General features: G+C 44.2%; 1 protein-coding gene across 1 annotated transcript in view; it reads left to right on the plus strand.

Moving 5' to 3' along the window:
• Nucleotides 1-18,523, plus strand: part of ULK4 (unc-51 like kinase 4) — a 610,308-nt gene extending 591,785 nt beyond the window's left edge. Inside the window, exons 36-37 of the mRNA XM_080819657.1 lie at nt 16,130-16,215; nt 18,352-18,523. Of these exons, the coding sequence (XP_080675783.1) occupies nt 16,130-16,215; nt 18,352-18,415 (150 nt within the window). The 3' untranslated portion in view covers nt 18,416-18,523. The remainder of the gene's footprint in view (nt 1-16,129; nt 16,216-18,351) is intronic.
• The last annotated feature ends 753 nt before the right edge of the window (nt 18,524-19,276 follow it).

A 19,276-nucleotide genomic window follows, 5' to 3' on the forward strand; every position in this document is an offset into this window, starting at 1 on the left:
AGCAACAGCCACACTCCCCTTCCCCAGCCCCATGAGTTCCCCACAGAGATGAGGGATAGAGGCCTGCAGAGGTTGGTCACCTCAGCCTGCCAGAGCCTTTTAGAGAGAAAGATCCAGGCTCTTTGATGTTGCCCCAGAAGGCTCTGAGACTTTGCTTCAGTTAATTTTATCCCAAGGCCAGTTTGACCCTTGTCCAGGAAGTTGTTTCCTGTGGATACCAATTCTGCTCAGCACTGTGTAGATCACCAGGTTCACCTAGGGCTTCTCCTCAGGGTTTCCCAAGCCCACCCACACCCACCACACAGGGCTCCTTGTTACAGCCTAGCTGTGCATAATGGATGCTTCAGGGTCAGTTGACAGCTGACTTGCCTCTGAGGTGAAATCCCGGGACTTCACGACTCTCTTCCCTCTTTCTGGAGCCAGGCTTTCTTGAGGCCTCACAAAGTATGTCCTCGTGCTGTGGTCTGCCTGAGGGAAGGTAGGACGAGATGCTCACCGGGGCTACTCATGTTCTCAGAATGGTCATTATTAAAATGCTTCCAAATGGAGTCTCTTAGTATTAAATCTCTCAACAAAAATAACATCCACCATGGGAATGTTGGCTGTCCAGCAGTCAATATCTGGCCTAAATTTTGACTAATTGGTGCCTGATGGCTTTAATCCTGTAAACCAGATGTACTCTAATTTTCCTTTCCATGTCATTTTCTTCCCAGTCTTACCAATTTGAGGAAATTTTAACAGCCCCCAATCACTCGAAGGTCCCAGAAGTATAAGGGTGAAATTTGGAAGACAGTGTAAGGCACAAGAAATGAGTTGACCCTTGACTCTGCCTGCCTATGCCTGGCCTTGTCCTGACACATGCTGAGGCAACTGCTGAGGTGATAGCGAGCCTCCTGGAAGCCACCTGCCTCTGAGGCCCAGGAAGGCTGGCAGGTCACTCCCAAAGCAGGCCGCTCCCTGCATCCACACCATTGCTGGCTGTGGAACTTGTGGCTGCTGTCTGTCCACCAGCCCTGAAGTGTTTCCTCACTTACCTTCCTGAGTGGAGGCCCAGGCCCACCCCAGACTGAGGATCCTGAGGTGTTGGCTCTGTCTCCAGACCCAGCTGTCTCAAGCTATCATGTCGCTCCATCCCTGAAGTCCTCTGTTATGACTTAACAGATCCCAACTCGATGTCTTTAGAATCCTTTGTCTTGACTTCCCTGAGGGCCTATGGGGGCAAGTTACTAGGCCCCAACCCCGTATCATCTCCCCCTTGTACTTGTGAATGCGGTGACTTCACAGTAGCAAAGGTGTTTCAGCTTGTGGAGCATGTGGTTACAAGCAGAATTCACAGCCAGCCATAACCAACTGATGTTTTCCTCCAGGCATGACATGTGTGTCAGGAGTAGGTTGAAGACTTCTCTCGTTTAGCTAAGAGTTTACCATTTATTAACAAGTAGTCACCAAAAACCAAAAGCTCATCTAGTAAGTCTGTTTAAAAGATGATTAGTAATCATAGATGAGTTTATCTCGCTCCACTCTGAGAATGAGTCTGTGATCACATCACCTGTTTCAAATGGAAGGTCTTTCCGTCCACCTTTTCCCTGTCTCTGGAGAGCCCTGATAGAAATCTCCAGGGTTCTGTTTCCACATCACGAAGTCTAGGATGTAGAATTTTATTGTATTCCCCCAAAAGGGACTGTGTAGACACTTGGTCTACAATAAGGGGTTGTCCCATTTGGCACACTCACCCCCCCCCCAGTCATCTGTTGCCTCACGCCTCCACCAGAGAAGGTACAGTCTCTGCCACTGAGGACAAAGGTCCAGGCAGCATCTTCTCTTTGCATAATTGAAGGCTCACTAGAAGGAAAGACAGGAAGGGTCAAGTCAGCATGGTTGGGGACCTCGGGTTGGCAGGTGAGCTCTTGGATGGGGTCCCCTGGCCATCCTCTGGACCATTTTTGTAGTCCCTCCCAGCTGACTTCCTACTTCTACTGCTCCCCAGTCTGTGTAGCATCGTTTCCACCTTGGGACCTGCATGGCTGCTGCTCCTGTTCCTTTGCATAATACAGGCCCCCAGACTGTTCTCATGGCCGGTGCTCTCATCATTCTGTCCTCAGGGAGATTGTCCCGGCCACCCAACCACACACACTTCTCCTCTCCTCCTGCTCTGGTTTCTTCATGACACCTACTGCTATCTCAAATTATTCTGTTTATTTTTTCACTGATTCTCACAGCCACAGCTCTGACTTGACCCTCCTCCACGCGCTAGATCCGCAGACTTCAAATAGGGTCTGGCATACAGTAGGTGCTCAGTACACCCTGATATGGAGTACAGAATCATACTAACTAACATGTGTAGGACATGGACAGTCGCCAAAAGAGCTTTTCACGTGTTATCCCGTTTACTGTTGTGGTTTCTTTTCTGCCCACTTCTCACTTAACTGAGGCCTTGGGAGTGAGAATGAGGTGTGTAATTCTCTTACAACACTAGGGGCTTCAAACTTAGCATGTACCCATACTCATCTTAGATGATTGTAGTCATGTTCAACATATGTGTTTATTTTTTGCGTTTTTTACTTTACATCGTGAGCATTTTCCTGATTGTTCTTATTTATAATTGCTGAACCACAGCAGGGTGGTGGTATAGCTAACAGAGTCCTCACTTGGTGCAGGGAGGAACTGAGGAAAGAAGGAAGCTGTGGGGGCTTATTTAGCCTTGTTGGCCTGATATCAACATCACTCTATTTTGTCTCTCCATCCACTAGAAGGTTCAGAGAAAGAGTTGGAAATGGGTACTATTAAGCCACTTCTCCTATCTGCTTCTTTCCCACCTCAAAGCCCCGCCCTTACACACACACATAGCTCATACCACAAACCAGGGATCCCACTGTCAAACACCTCTGTATGACCCTATAGTATTCCAAAGGATGAGCTGGAACTTTCTTGGGTCAAGTTCAAATTGTATCTACTCACACAGTTCCTCACTTCCTGTGTCCCAAGTTATGCTTTACAAATCATGCGATGGTTGCTACCTTGAGTAGTTTCTCTTGTGAGGAAGTGATTCCAGCCACATCCCATGGTTGACATCCTAGCACCACTGCCTTGGAAATCCACTCTCTCATATTTGCCCAAGCACATGGATGGGATCCTCCGGGGAAAATGTCATGGAGCCTGTATTTCACCAGAAATTTCTCTGGACCATCCTCTAGTTTATCCTTATATCCATATGTGGTCCACAATTGTAATTCTTTGCCAATTAAAGCTGCTTTTTCCTCACATATTTTGGACCTGGCTGTTGTAGCTAGTCAGTTAGATCTGGCTTAAAAGATATCCCAAACCAGCTATATTATATTCAACATTTTAAACTTACTAGATTTAATGGCCAGAAACTGATATAGTTATGGACAGTTTTAAGCAATAAGGGCATTTTTACTGCCCCACAGAGATATGAGAGAATTGGCTGGCCTAAAATGAAGGAAGTAGAAGTGGATAATTTTCTTCTAGAAAATAATCGTGTCTTATGGGATGAAAGGGAAAACATTCAAGTCCTCAGCATATTATTTCCATGGCCCCTGGATTTAGCAGGTACCCATAGGTGCAGGCAGCAGTCTGGGCAGGAGAGGAGAACCGAGGTGTCAGGCTAGACTTGGGAACATACAGACCCCTAGGAGAAGGAAAGAAAGGTCAACAGAAAGAAGAAAATCCTCCCCCACTGGTGTGTTCTCACTAAAGCCATACAATCTCATAATTCAAATGTTTGCCTACCACCCATCCTCCTTTGATGGCTGCTTCTCCAAATCCGGAAGTATCAGTTGAGAGGAGAGTGCTCCCCGCTTTGACCCTAGCTCTGGAGGCTGTGGCCTTAAATACTGCAGGCCCAGCTATTCCTCCTAGAAGCTGGGGCTGCTCCCGTCATGCCGGAATGCCAGCCTCTCATTACTCATTGGAGGCCTCAGCTCCTACCCTCCTCCGTTGAATGCTGGCTCTGTTTCTGTTGAGTGTTCCTCCAGCCAGACACTGATAGGGGGAGGCAGAGGGCAGCATGGCGATGAGGGCAGGGGGAGCAATGGAATCAGCCAGACCTGGTCTCCATCCCAGCTCCACTACAGACCAGCAACCTCACCCCACATCAAATGTGGGATCATAGACCTTTCTCATAGGGCCATTGGGAGGAGAACAGGAAATAATAGTCTACAGTGACAGCCCAGAAAACTCATAACTCACTTCCCATCACCAGCAAGGACAGACCTCCACCCATGGATGCAAGGAGGGATGCACAAAAGCCTTCTGGTAGCCAGGCAGTGAAGGCAATCACCAAATGAGTGATGGTCTCCAAATCAGGAGCCATTTATCAGACAGGACACATGACCTACAGAGTCCTCCAGTCAACACCTGGAACCCCAGTTCTGTCTTGGAGAGATATTCTGTGGTCCCTGCTCCCACTGGAAATGATGGGAGTCCACAACAGCAATGGTGGGAAGCAGGGTATCATATGATTCACAAGGGGTGGGGTGCATGGTGGCACGGAACTGGCAAGCCTTTATGCTGGATCACCAGCATGTAGGCGGAGGAGCTCAAAGTGCAACCACACTCCCTCAGTCAGTCACTTACTACTATTGCCCAGCCCAGCAGCCAACTCCAGCCGTGCAGGGTGTTCAGCAGCACACGTGAGGATGGAGTGGTCTCTTGGGAAGAACAGTCAGGGGTCTTGAAGTTGGGGAGACTGGGTCCTATCTCAGTGCCAGTGCTTGCCGGCCATGTGACCCTGGATAAGTCACAGAAGCCCTGCTAGCCTCCATTTCCCCTTCTGGGGGAAGTGAGCATACTAAGATTTATTTTTCAAGGTTGTCCAAGTCACTCCTTTCTTGACCCAAATTCCAAGACCATTCTACTCCTAGGCCTTTTAGGTCTTAGAAAGGTGAATCCCAGCAGTTCCTACCTAAAACCCAAGACTTGTTAGCCTTGCCTGTGCACACCTATCAATGTCCTGCACGCACTCCCCCACCCCCCAATTCTTGAGTACTCAACATGGAACCTCATTGGGTGCCCTTGAATGAGAGGTGGTCAGCCATTTTCTTCCTCTTCTGCCCCAGCCTTCTTCAACTTGAGGAATCAATACATTCTGGCTATCACCATTCTCTGGGCCTTGATGCTGCTAAACTGCGAATGAAAGCTAAATTGTGCTTCCTGCGGAGCGTAGATGAATCCCTCCATAGTGGTCAGTCTGGACACACAGATGGTACTGCGTAGGCTCCCATACCATTCAGGCTTAGCGTAAGACCTCCAGCACCATCCAGAGAGCCTGAGTCCATGGGAATCTGGGGCAAATCTAGGTGAGCAAGGCTCTGCTAGGAGGTCTGCCTCATCTGCAAGCCCTCTCTTCCCTGGAGATGCCCCAGTGTAGGTTGTAGCTAGAACCCCTTATCCCTTAGTGATCAACCAGCAGATCCACTTACAGGAATCACCTCTAGATTCCTTCCAGTCATCCCTTCCTGCTTGCTAGTCTGAAGGGACCTCACTTGCTTTTATTGAGGAGCATAAAGTTTTTAAACGGACTCCAGGGAAGGCCTGCGTGCCATGAGGCCACTGAAAGCTGCATGAGATTTGCTCCATTTTACCCCAGATTCACTCAGCATCATGGAAGGTATGATGAGCGTATGGGCCTGGGTGCAGAGCAGCGTGTGTTAATATAGCCTTGCTTGAATGTGCATGTGGGATGCAGGAGCCTGGCAGCAGCTCAAGAAGTTTCTGGAGAGGCCCATAGCGACCACCACCACACCAGGCTGAAAGTAGGGGAGGAACTGCCAGATCCCCTCATACCTCCCAGAGGTTCTTCCCCAGATTCCATCCTGGTGTCTGATGGTATGGGGAGAGCCCGCCTCCCTATGCATTTGGTAAAGTGGCTTTGAAGTCACCTAAAAACCTCTGCTGAGAGAAGACCAAGTATCTGTTAAGAGAACAAAATAAAGGGGGTCGGCAGATGGGTTTATTTTTGAAATTTAAACTCTCTGAAGTAGAGTCGTCATAGTTACCTGCCTGTTTTTACTTGTATTTGTGAGATCTGAAGGGCACGGAATTAAAACAAACCTCGCCTGTGTGAAGTGTGTGTCTATAATAACAAGCACCAGGGAGCACCTGGGCTGGCTCCCCATGGCCTGTTTCATCTCCTGGATTTTTCTAGTCTCTTGAGCGTTGCCTGGGCCTGTCTGGAGGCCTCTCTGGTTAGAAAACCAAAGCTACCTTGGCCTCATTTTGCCACACACATTCAGGATCGCTGAAGACACAGGCAGATGGTATGACACACTCATAAACAAACCCCACAGGCTGCCCAAGCCTGACTCGGTTGCAGCCACATAGCTCCCCATTTCCCCAGAAACCATCTCTAAATAGAGAAGCTCACCCTGGAACATTTATGAGCTTCACGAGGATGATGCTGTGAGTCATGTTTATGAACATGAATTCATTATATACCACTGTGATAGAAAATTAAAGTACATTCTCATTCACACCTTTTTTATGGCCTTAGATCAGGAGTGTAGGCACCAGGCCCGACTTTGTCCCTCTGTGGCCCCTGTGCCCTGGGCAAGCCACTGTCCTCCCTGTTGTCACAGCCTCACCTGCCCAATGAAAGGACTGGCTGACTTCAGTGTCCTGCCATGGGTGGGGGGTGGAGGGCAAGGCACAGAAAAGGACTTTCTGTGGGTTTGCCTTTGGAAAGGTAAAATCCAGAAAGGAGCCAAGCCCAAGTTTGTCCTATAGGGTGTGTAAAGCCACTACCTTACAGTTTGTGAGCCTGGTAGGGTATTTGAAGATTGATTCTGCAGGACACTTGCCTCTCCTTTCAATGTTGTAGTTATGCCCAGTGATGCATGAATGCTGATTGACACGCATCACATTCAAGTGATGGTAGCAGGTTGAATAAGTCGTGTATTGGCCCAAAGTGTGTTACCTATTTTTTTATATATATACTCAATTAAACAACAGTGGAGGAATATTCTTTCCAAGTTGCTCTTAATTCTAAGCTCCAATTCCCAACTTTTTTTCTGATCTTTTTCTTAAACATCCTATGTTTGGAGCAATCCTGTCTACCAAGGGAATAGCATGTATTTAGTATAATTCGTGTTTCCATTTTGATTGATTTTAGCCACACGGCTACGAGTCAGATGTCTCAGCGTGAGATAATGACTGGTACTCCATATTCAGCAGATACATTTTTATCATAACGAGGAGGAATGTGAGGCAGGCGTGACTTTTCGCAGGAAGTGTACGACGTTTGGAAATAATGAAATCTACTTGTGGACTCTTGGAGGTCCAGGAACCTCGGCTATAGTACATTATTGGAAAATAAAATTGAGTTTGTTTGTCTTGGCTTATGGGAATTAGCTGAGTGCTAGTAATGAAAATAGTAATAGCAGGGAGAAATATTATGTTTACACTCTTTGCCAATCTCCTCTTACATTATTTATTTTCTTAAAACAAGTCCCTGCAATGCTCTTTCTTGACGACTCTAATCACGGTCATGAGAAGTTCTCCAACAGTGGCTGAGCCAGAAATTCAGGATCATGGTGGACAAGTATCACTTCTACCTCACTGACATTTTTCTGTGGGTCTCACTGTGCATAGAACATTCTCTGCTTCATTAGGACAAAAGAGAAAGGGTAGGACAGCTCTTGAACAGACCCACAATTTGGGTTTCAAAAAAGCTTAAGTACTGAGAACACAGAAGGTTCAGGGCCACACTGTGTGGTAGGTACAGTGGAATATCTCTAAAGTAGGGTTGGTTCCCATCTTAATTTATAACTCTCAGTGGCCTGAGAGGAGACCAAACTCTGGGAGAAAGGAATCATTCACTCCTAAGGATCATCTTGAAGCCACTGGAAATCCTAATATTGCCAGCTTGACTAATTACAGGAAATGGGTAATCACAGGACAAAATAACTTAGCAGGGTAAATTAAAACTCGAAAATCATCTGGACCTTTCTTCTGTATCATTCTAAAGACCCAATCAGACCAAGACACCAAGTAATGCACGAATGCTTTCCCTACTGTTTTTTCATTTCCCTGTCGCAGGACATCTTGTTTCCTTTCACTTTTTAGTGATTATGAATAAAGCTGCTAAAGACTTTTGGAATAAAAGTTCTTGTGCAAACGTAAGTTTTCAGTGTACTTGGGTGAATTACTTAAGAGTATAATTGCTGGGCCATATGGTAAGACCACATTTATTATAAGAAAGTGCCAAACTGTCTTCCAAACTGCTGTACCATTTTGCATTCCAGCCAGCAACGAATGGGAGTTTCTGCTGCTCTGCTTCCTGGCCAGCATTGTTGATGTTAGTTTTCTGAATGTTAGCCATTCTGATAAGGATGTAGTGGTATTGCTTTGAGGTTTTAATTTGTATTTCCCTAGTAACACATGTGCGCCTTTGCCACCCATAAGACTTTCTTTGGTGAAGTATCTGTGCAGATTTTCTGCCCATTTTTAACAATCCAGTGAGTTGTTGTTCTGCTGAATCTTAAAGTTCTTTTTACATTGTGGATAAAAGTCCTTTATCAGATATGTGATTTGCCAATATTTTCTCCCAATTTGTGCTTATCTTACTCTCTTACCAGTATTTTACAAAGAGCATATAGTTTTTAATATTGGTAAAATCCAATTTGTCAATTTTTTCTCAGGGATTGTGCTTTTGTTTTCAGTCTAAAAACTCATCAACAAAGCTAACATCACATAGATTCTCTCCTATATCTCTCCTACAAGTTTTATAGTTTTACATTTTATACATTCAGATATATGATTTGTTTTGAATTGTGTTTTATTTAAGGTATAAAATAGGTGCCTAGGTTCATGTTTTCACATATAGGCATCCTTTGTTGTAGCACTGTTTGTTCAAAAGACATCTTTCCCCCTTTCAGTTACCTTTGCGCATTTGTCAAAATGTTGATAGTATTTGTGTGACGCTATTGCTGGGCAATCACTTCTGTTCGACTCTAGGTCTTTCCCTCTGCCAATACCATGCCATCATGGTTACTGTACCTATATAGTAAATCTTAAAATTTTGTAGTGTGGTTTCTCCAAATTTATTCTGTTGTTGTTGTTGTTTTGAAAATTGTTTTAGTTACTCTAGTTCCATTGCCTTTCCATACAAATTCAGAATCAGCTGGTCTATAGCTATATAAAATCCTTCTGGGAGGGGTGCCTGGGTGGCTCAATCAGTTAAGATTCTGACTCTTGATTTTTCCCTCAGGTCATGATATCTGGGTCCTGGGATCAAGCCCTACATCGGGCTCTGTCCTGAGTACAGAGTCTGCTTGGGATTCTCTCTCTCCCCCTCCCCACCCCCACATGCTCTCTCTCTCTCAAAAAAAAAAAAAATTCTTCTGGGATTTCGATAGGAAATGCATTAAACCTGTATCTTGGGAGAATTAATATCTTTACTATATTGAGTCTTCCAATTCATGAACATAGCATATCCATTTATTTAGTTTTTTTCTTTCTTCAGCATTTTGTAGTTTTTAGCATATAGATCCTGACCTATTTTGTTGGATTAATATCTTTGAAATTTATTAGAACTTGCTTTATAACACAATATGTGGTATATTTTGAAAACTTTCCATGTACTCTTAAAAAGAATATATATTCTGAAATTGTTAGATGAGTTTTTCTATATATGTCAATTAGGTCAGATCTGTCAATCTTGTATAAAAATTCTGTATCCAGGGGCACCTGAGTGGCTCAGTCAGTTAAACGTCTGCCTTCGGCTCAGGTCATGATCCAGGGGTCCTGGGATAGAGCTCTGCATTGGGCTCCCCGCTGAGCCTCTGTGTCTCCCTTTCCTATTCCCCCTGCTTGTGTACTCTCTCCCTCTCTCTCTTTCTGTGTCAAGTAAATAAATAAAATCTTAAAAGCAAAAAACAAACAAATAAAAACCAAAAAAATTCTGCATTCCTTCTGATTTTTGTCTGCATGTTCCTGGGAGAGATTGAAAGTACCCCATATAATTATGGTATCTAATGCTCATATTGGTTTCATCACTTTTTAAAATTTATTTTTAGATGGTTTTTAAGTACATTTAAATTTAGACGTGGTGTACATATTCCTGGTCAGTTGATCTTTTTATAAATATGAAATATCTGTCTTTACCTGTAGTTATTATCATTGGCTTAAAGTCTACCTTAACTGATATTAGCTACACAAACTTTCTTTGGCTACTGTTTGTGTAGCATCTTTTTTGATTTTTTTTTTTTAAGATTTTATTTATTTATTTGACACAGAGAGATCACTAGTAGGCAGAGAGGCAGGCGGAGAGAGAGAAGGAAGCAGGCTCCCCGCTGAGCAGAGACCCCCCCCCCAATGCGGGGCTTGATCCCAGGACCCTGAGACCATAACCTGAGCCGAAGGCAGAGGCTTAACCTACTGAGCTACCCAGGTGACCCTAGTTTTTCATTCTTTACCCTCCATTTGTTCTGTGCCCTTCTACCTAAAAAGGTACGTTTCTTATAAGCAGTGTGTAGTTATGTTGTGTTTTTTTTTAATATCCAGACTGCAAATCTTAGTCTTTTACTTGTAGTATTTGTTAAATTTACACTTAATGTAGATGTTGATAATACTTGGACTTATGTGTACCACATTACTCTTGATTTTTGCTCCTTTTTCCTTTCCTCTTTGAGTTTCAGTTTGTCTTGCTCTTCTTTCTCTAGTTTCTTAACATGAAAGTTTGGATTATTAATTTGAACTTTTTTTCATGTTTAATGTTAAGTATTTAGTTCTATAAATTTCTCCTTAACCACTGCTTTAGCAGCATCCCATAGATTTAGATATATCGTCATTTTTACCAAGTTAAAATATTTTATTTAAGTTTTATTAAGTTAAAATATTTTCTAATTTTTCAATTTTCCTTGGGAAAATGATCTTTGGGTTATAGGAATAAGTTTAATTTTCAAGGGATTTGAGATATTCCTATTATCTTTATTGATTTCTAGTTTATGATAGAAAATATAATTTATATGGTTTCAAGTCTTTTATATGAGTTAAGATTTGTTTTATGATCCAGAATATTACGTAGATTGGTGAATGTTCCTGAGTTCTTGGGAAAAAATACATACTATGTTATTGATGGGTTTAGTGCTTTACTAATGTCAATGAGATCCAGTTAGATGATGGTGTGGTTCAACTCTTCTGTATCCTTGCTGTTTTTTTTTTCCTGCTCATTCTGTCTATTACTATGAAAGTAGATTTGAAGCATCCAACTGCAGGTGTAGACTGTTTTTCCTTTCATTTGTATCAGTTTTGCTTTGTGTATTTTTAATTTCTATTGCCAAAATGAGTAAAAAAAGATATAAATTGTTATATCTTCTTGATGACAAAACTTTTTATCAAAATGTTATGTCCCTTGATAATTTATCCTTGATAATTGTTTTGTTCTGAAGTCCTCTTTGATATTAATATAGTCATTCTGGTTTTCTTTTGATTCATGTTTGCATGGTATATCTGTTTTCATCCTTTTACTTTTTACCAACCTATCTCACTCTATTTGAGTTAAGATTCTTGTAGACAGTATATAGTTGGGTCATTTATTTTTTTTTTTTGTCATGTAGAAAAAAAATTTTTTTGCTGCATTTGGATCATTTACATTTATTTAATGTATTCTTGATTTGTTAGGATATAGTCTACCTTTTTATTTGTTTATCCCATCAGTTTTCATTTTCTTGCTCTTTTATTTCCTGATTTCTTTTAAGCTATTTTTGTCTTTATGTTTTAACATCTCAAATGTTAAAATGTCAAAATGGTTTAACATTTTGTCATATGTCAAAATGGTTTAACATTTTGTCTATTGTATTTCTTAAGATTTCTGTACGTTTTCTTTTATGATTGTATTTTTTACTATCTCTGTTTTGTTAGTGGTTGCTATTGGGATTATAAAAGACTTGACTTTTCACAATCTACTTATAATCAGTATTTTACAACTTCAATTATAATATAGAAACCTTACCATCTTATAGATTACTCTGTTCCCCCCCCCCTTTATGTTCCATTTCTCTCATATCTACATATGTTGAAAACCCCATTGGACAATATTATATGTTTGGCTTTTCTACTGTCAAATGTATTTTAAAGAAAGGGAATAGTCTGTTATGTTTACCCAGATAATTACCATTTCTGTTGCTCTTCTTTCATTCCTATGTTCCAAGTTTCCTTCTGGTGTTATTTCCTTTATCTCTGAAGAGACTTTTTTTTTTTTTTAAGTTTATTTATTTATTTTCAAGTAATCTCTACCCCCAAGATGGGGCTCAGACTCACAACTCCAAAATCAAGAGTCACATACTCTTATGACTGAGCCAGCCAGGTGCCCCTGAAGGGTTTCCTTTAGCGATTCTTTTAGAGAAATTCTGCTTCCATTAGTTTTCCTTCACCTGAGAATATCTTTATTTCACCTTAATTCCTGAATGATATTTTTTGCGAGATATAGAATTATAGTTTGATACCTACTTTCTTTTAGCAATTTAAAAATATTATGTCACTCTTTTCTGACCTCAGTGTGATGAGAAATCCACAGTAATTCAAATTAGTGTTCCCCTATAGGTAATGTATCTTTTTTTTTTCTGCCTGCTTTCATAATTCTTTCTTTGCCCTCAGCAAATTTGATTATGATGTGTTTGGATATGGATCCTTTGGGTTTATCTTTTTTGAGAGCCTCTCACTTTTTTTTTTTTTTTTTGACTATGTACATTTATGTCTTTCATCACACTTGGAATAGTTTTAGCTATGATTTCTTCAAATACTTCTCATCCATTCATGCTCTGCCCTCTCATTCTGGAACTCCAGTGGTACAAACCTTTTGTTATTGCTCCACAGATCCCTGAGGCTCTTTTTGTGTTTTCAAACTTTTTCCCCTCTCTGGTTGCTCTGATTGGATCATTTCTATTTATCTGCCTCTTTCCATTATACAAATTTCATTATACTAATGAATCCATTTGGCGTGGTTTTTAAAAATGTGGGTTTATATTTTTACCTCTAAATTTTCATTTGGTTCTCCTTTATATCTTCTAATTTTTTACATTCTATTCTAGTACTTTATTTTAATACTATTCTAATACTTGTTTTAAGAGTGTTACATTCTATTTTAATACTTGTTTCAAGAGCATTAGTGATTGCTTGTTTTAGCATTTTTACAAGACTTTAAAGTTTTTGTCAGATAATTCCAACATCTGTGTCATCCTGTTATTTATTTTGTATTGTCTTTTCTCACGTGAGTTGAGATTTTCATGGTTGGTTGGATGCTGAGCAATTCTGGATTTTATCTTGGCTATTTTAATATTATATTATGAGACAATGTGCCAACTTGGAACCCTACAGAGAATATTGATACTTTTACTTGAGCAAGCAATTATGTTGGTTATGATCAGGCTGCAGATTAGAATAGTAATTTCAGTGTTATGTCAGTTTCTCAGCATTTGGGTCTATCTTGTGTGTCCCTCCTCTAAGGGTCAGTCTGGGGTCTGGACAGAGGTTTATTAGCTCAGTTCCCTAAGTTTTTGGTATGCCATTTGGATCAGTTCCATGTATGCATGAGCCTATGAGTTTATAAACAATTTGTTTTTGTTTTTGTTTTTGTTTTTTTCTCAAGCTCTTCTTGATTTGTTATCTCCCCAATACTTTACTGGTTTCTTGAATCTCTGTCTGTCTGGCCATAAATTGCTCACTTACTGCCATGTCTGGGCTAAACATTGGTGAGAATAGAGCAGATGGGAGGGTCAGTTTTGGCTGGGGCTCCTGTCACTGGCTGCTGTTGCTATTGTTGCTGCCTCCACAGAATTGCCTAGGACCTGGGATAAAAGAACTGAGGGAAAGGAGAGGGGGGAAAACCTAGAGGATTTTATCTGTTCTCTGTGAGCTTTTGGGAATTTCCTTTCCCATTCTTCAAGCCTGGTTTCCCCTGAGCTCTCTCTTCTGCCCCATAGTGCTGACTTCAAGCCAGGCTATACTGGAGGGAGAGAAGTGGTCCACTCTACACCAATTTAGTGGTGCTTTGAATTCACTGCATTTCCCCAGTCTACCTGTTGCTGTTCACTTTTCAGTGTTCCCAAATAGCTGTGCTGCGCACTCTGTTCGGGTTTTATAACTGCATTTAGAGGGAGAAAAAGGGTGGCATGTGTTTTTTTGGCCTTACCCAGAACTAGAACCTCTGATTTATTTACAATATTTATCTTCTAATTAACTCATCTTTATATACAGGACAACTGATATTGTTAATAAGAGTTCAGTTAAGGGGCACCTGGGTGGATCAGTCGGTTGAGCATCTGACTCTTGGTTTTGGCTCAGCTGGTGATCTCAGGATTGCTGAGACTGAGCCCCACTTTGGGCTCCTCACTCAGCAGGAAGTCTGCTGGAGATTCTTTCCCTCTGCCCCTCCCCCTACTCCTGCACATTCTCTAAAATAAATAAATCTTTAAAAAAAAAAAAAAGTTCAGTTAAGTGGCCGAATCACATAGTTTTTAAGGAATTCTTTTGGCATCATTTATGGCTACATTTGTCAGCCACACATGATGCTGTTTTGATCTCTTCCTTTCATCACTTCATTCTCATGTAGTTTTCTATTTGCACCTTCTAACTCACCTTGGATCTTGTTATTTCTTTGCAGCTTGTTGGGTAATTGCCTTGGAGCACAGCCTCTACACACAGTCCCACAGTAGGGCTAGTCAGGGCAGTGGTTGTGGACATAGCTCAACTGAGTTGTGTGTGGCACAGTTTTTAGGAAAAATCAGGTGGGAAACCTCCCCGAAGACCCCTGTAGTGTAAGTTTGTGCTTACTTTAGACCTAATTTAACTACAGCTGATGTTTTCAAATAGCAGCCTTTGAACTCATCAAGTTGGGTATAATTTCAGAACAAATTTACATGCAGGCCTTTTAAGATGTAAATCTTTGCAGGAATCACACCTGATGCAGTTGACCTTGGCAGCTGGTTGCTGGCACACTCAGAAGTGGGATAGGATCTCAGTGGAGGTGCAAACTCACTCACATGAAATTCAGAGTCTGTGTTAAGTTCTAATTACCCCTACGACCTTCGTATCACCACAAGTGATTATGGAATGTTCAGCTCTTCTTGAGAAATGATAATCCAGCCCTGGTCACTATGATCAAATGGAAAGACCACCTAAGCACTGGGGGGCAGCTGAGGCCAGCCTGGCTCCAGCTTCATGGTGGGGTTAGGATTGGGCTCCAGGTGTACCTCTGTTTTGCCCCCCTAATGATCTCATCTATAAAATATCCTACATGCTTACCTTGCAAGGTGAATAAATAAAAGTAGATGAGAAAATTGACAGGAGACTGCAGAGCCTTCTGAAAGGTAAAGCACTATGCAAATGTTTATTATAAAATTTTTTTTTAATAACAGAGACAAAAATAGGACAGAGCAGTTGAATTAAGAGGAGCAAGTCTAATACTAGGATCAAGGTTCATTCCTAAAGCCTTCTCTTCTTGCCTCACAGACATGGACTTTTATGGAGAGCTTTATGAGGAGGTCTCTGGAAGCCCAGGTTGGGTCCACTCCCATCTAGGCTTTTCCAACCCTGCGAGTATATGATTCAGCTCACAGAAGCCACAGAGTCAGAGATTCCCATGTGTTTTTGCTGTTCCTCCCAGGACCGTGGCAATGAGCCAGGTCCCACTCCCCAGGATACTTAGGAAGGGGTATGTGCCCTGACTTGATTATTAGTGCTTCTGAACTCAGCTCCTCCATCCCCCAGATCTCCAGGCACCTAGAACTGATTCTTTTGTCCATATGAAAGAGGTTGTGTTGGGTTCAAGGCCCCAAGGAGTCCTGTCTCTAACAACTGGAAGTTCATTCACCATCATTTGCTCTAACTCAGCAGTTTAGGCTTCCAGAACACAAACTCTCCTGAGGGACCCACAGGAGGCTCCCCACCCTGAAGTGGCCTATCTCCAGCCCCAAAGGACTCCCTCCTGCTCACTACCCCCAGAGGCCACCACTATCTGCCTTTAATGCTTCGGTCAGCAGTGCCCTGGGGGTAGGACTTCAGGCTGCTCCCTACTACCACCGGGAACCTGAGACCCAGGGTGCCCATCCAATGGGGCCTGAGTCAGGAATGGGATGGGCCAGCCAACCACTTTTTTCTCCCTCCTTTGCAGGTCACATCAAATGAGAAGCACCTGGAGAGCCTCAAGGATACAGGCAGTCTTCTGCAGGCTCTGGAGTGGCTGGCCCCAGCTGGGGGGTAAGTAGGCCCAGGAGGAGCAGTGCAGAGTTTACTGGGCTTCCCCACATCCCAGGACCCATACCTTCCAGCCTGCCATTGCCAGTGTGTGAGGGGCTGCTGTGCCCCTGCACTCCCCCCAGGAATCCCCACTGTGCGAGTGGTGGGGGTTTGGGGAGGTCAGCAGAGGGAGGGAGAAAAGTAGAATATTCTAGTCCTGCGGGGGAGGCATCTTCCCATCTATAGGGAAGAGAGCTGAGGAGGGATGCCGGTAGTGGGGGGATGTGATGAGATGAACCTCACAAGGAAGGTGTGGCCAGTCCGTGCACACATGGTTCACTGTCACCACCTCGCAGGGGTTTGGGCACGGCTGGGGCAGGACTAACAGCACAGGCTATTTTCCTTGGCCACGTCTTCAGGGAAAACTGGGAACCTGTGCACCAGACTGTTTGTCACCCAGAAGCTGACAGTGACGTGAGCCTCCTAGTCCTCAGCTCTCCACTCTGTATGTGCAGTATGTCCTAGAAGTGAGCTTCACAGCCTGGGGCTGCCCTGTCACCCGAGAGCATGTCACACACTGTGAAGGTGGGAACCGGGATCTCAGTGAAATAAGGGCTGCAGGAAGGGTTCATGCCACGGTGACACCGCCTAAACTTGAGAGGTGGTAGCAGGTGGGGGTGGGTTGGGCAGGGCTTACAAGTTGTTACACTAGATCTGAACTGTTAATGCCAAGTGACCAAAGGAAAAATCATGGAAGCAGCAGCAAGCTGCCCCAGGCATCCATCCTGCAGTCAGACGGTGTTGATGGCTGCTCACTGTGCATAACAGTGCCAGAGCTGGGCTTGCGTCAGGCCACTGTCCCCAGAGCTGAGGGAAGTGGTAGGGGCTACAGTCCCCTGAACTTAAGCTGCTCTCCGGGTCCTGGAGAGAAGGAGCCACCTCCTAAGGGGTACCGGGCCATCACTGGGCACACAAGACATGGAATGGGTGCTAGTGTTTCCTGGTGGTTGGTTTTCAGAACCACGGGGTTCTCTGAATTCTGCTTCCTGGTGTTTGGGGTTCAGTATTAATTGGAAGAAAAAGTACATGGCTGGGGCATTGCTGAGAAGCAGTCTGTGGAGAAGGGATGCCATCTCCTAGACTACCCCAGTCCCTCTCAAGTTTAAGCCAAAAAGGTAGGTTATCTGTGGTTTCTCTGAGGTGAGGGGGTGGGGAACAGGCTGGCTTTGAGGGGGATCCTCCTCGCTCTGCTAGGTCCCTGTGGGGTAAGGAATGGACAGTGACTCCCCAAGCTGGGCCACAGGCCGCCTGCTGGACTGCTGTGTGAGGACCATGTGGCATCTGTCCCCAGAGACCTGGTTTTGTGCCATGGTGAAGCCACTCTGAGCAGATGTGTGCCAAGCAGGGTCCAGGAGAGTTGAGTGGAGAGCACCAAGTACCCTTCCTCTCCAGAGCCTACCTCTGTGGGAGCTCAAACACCACAGCCCCGTCCACTGTGACCCACCTCTTACGTAGCACCCCCACCCCTGGTTATTGGCCAAAGCTCTATCTCTGTGTAGTCAGGAGTCTGTCATGAGCTAATTTTATACTTCAAGGTAGTGCTGTCTGTCCTCTTTGTCCTTGCTAACAGTTGTGAAGGCACAGGTTTAAATGTGTCTCAGTTTGCTCCAGTGGCAAATTTTTCATGTTAAGCTCGATTGTGCATCCACACTTATGAGAGTAACTCAGAGCCTCCTGGCTGACTGGCCCAGAAGCGGCAATATGGAGCAGGGAGAGCCAGAGTCTGAAGCAGGTCTGGATCTTGGCCCTCGTGCCCAAGTCAGCTGCAGGCCGGCTCTCTGGGCAGGCCCGTCGCAGGACCTGGGCTAGGCAGGGCTGGCTGCTGACTTGCCCTTACAGCTCAGTGTCAGGTGGCAGGACCAGGGGCTCAGGCCTAGTTTAGGGGTGCCTGCATGTCCGGTTCGGAGCCCTCTGGGACAGTGGGCTGAAGGGTTCTCACCTTGAGGCCCTGAAGCCTGAGTGTCCTGTTCCTGCGCCTCAAGATGATACACAGGGCTGGCCCATCAGGTACTCTGGTATGAGAGGCTGGCCCCTTTGGAAGAGGGCGCATTTTGCCCTAGAGGTGGCTAAGTGTTTTTGCTCTGGTTTTTCTCACAGTTCGTCTGCTGACAGTGTGGTGGCTTCCTTGGCCCTGGAAATCCTGCAAGCTGTTGGACATTAGGCAAGAAGGCACTGGGCACAAGCCTGCTCTCCAGCACCCACCCTTTACTGTGCACATTCACCACATCGCCACCTGTAGCTCTGGACCTAATAAAGTCGGCTGAACCAGAACCTTCAGGTTGAGGTGTTCTCACTAACCCTGGGCCCCCAGGAAACCCACTGAGAACAGAGTGATTCCTTAATTCCTGAGGGATGCATCTAGAAGCCATGGGTTTGCTGGCTGGTCTGAGAATGTGCTTTCCTGCTCTGTTGTGTGCTAGGTAGCCTCCACAAAAGTCTATGCTAATCAAGGAGATGAGAAGCCACGGTCCTCGGCCTGTGGTGTCTGTGGACATTTTTCTCCAGAGAAGATTTAAAAGACAGGACTAGGTGTGAATGCTCCCCCAGCCACAGCTCCAGAGCAAGCCTCTGAAAGCTAGTTTTAGTCTCATTTTCCCACTTTAACCTCTCTGGCTTCTTTTCATTTCAGGAACAAACTGAACCCAAGAATCCTGGGAAGGGCTGGGCAAAGCTCCACCAAAAGGCAGGCAGTGTGAAGTTTGCCTAAAGGATGCAAAATGCTTTAGAAATCCCAGCCTCCTTGAAGGTCTGCCCATTTAGGTGTTGTGATCAGGGCTGTGGCCGGGTGGCAGGGGTTCTACTTTGATGCTAACTCCTGCCAATTACCCCCTTACCCTTAGAACCTTCTCAGCTTCTTCCTATGTTCCCTCACACATACGGCCTTAAACCTTCTACGTATGTAAGAAGCCCATGGAAACATTCGGTGGACATTGCAGAAAGGTGCTGGGACTGTGGTAGTGAGGCAGGCTTACTCTGGAGTCTGGCCTGGAAGGTGGGGGTGGTCTGGGCAGTTCAAACCACA

This window comes from Martes martes (genome assembly GCF_963455335.1).
Source record: "Martes martes genome assembly, chromosome: 1".
In the NCBI taxonomy this organism is placed as follows: domain Eukaryota; kingdom Metazoa; phylum Chordata; class Mammalia; order Carnivora; family Mustelidae; genus Martes; species Martes martes.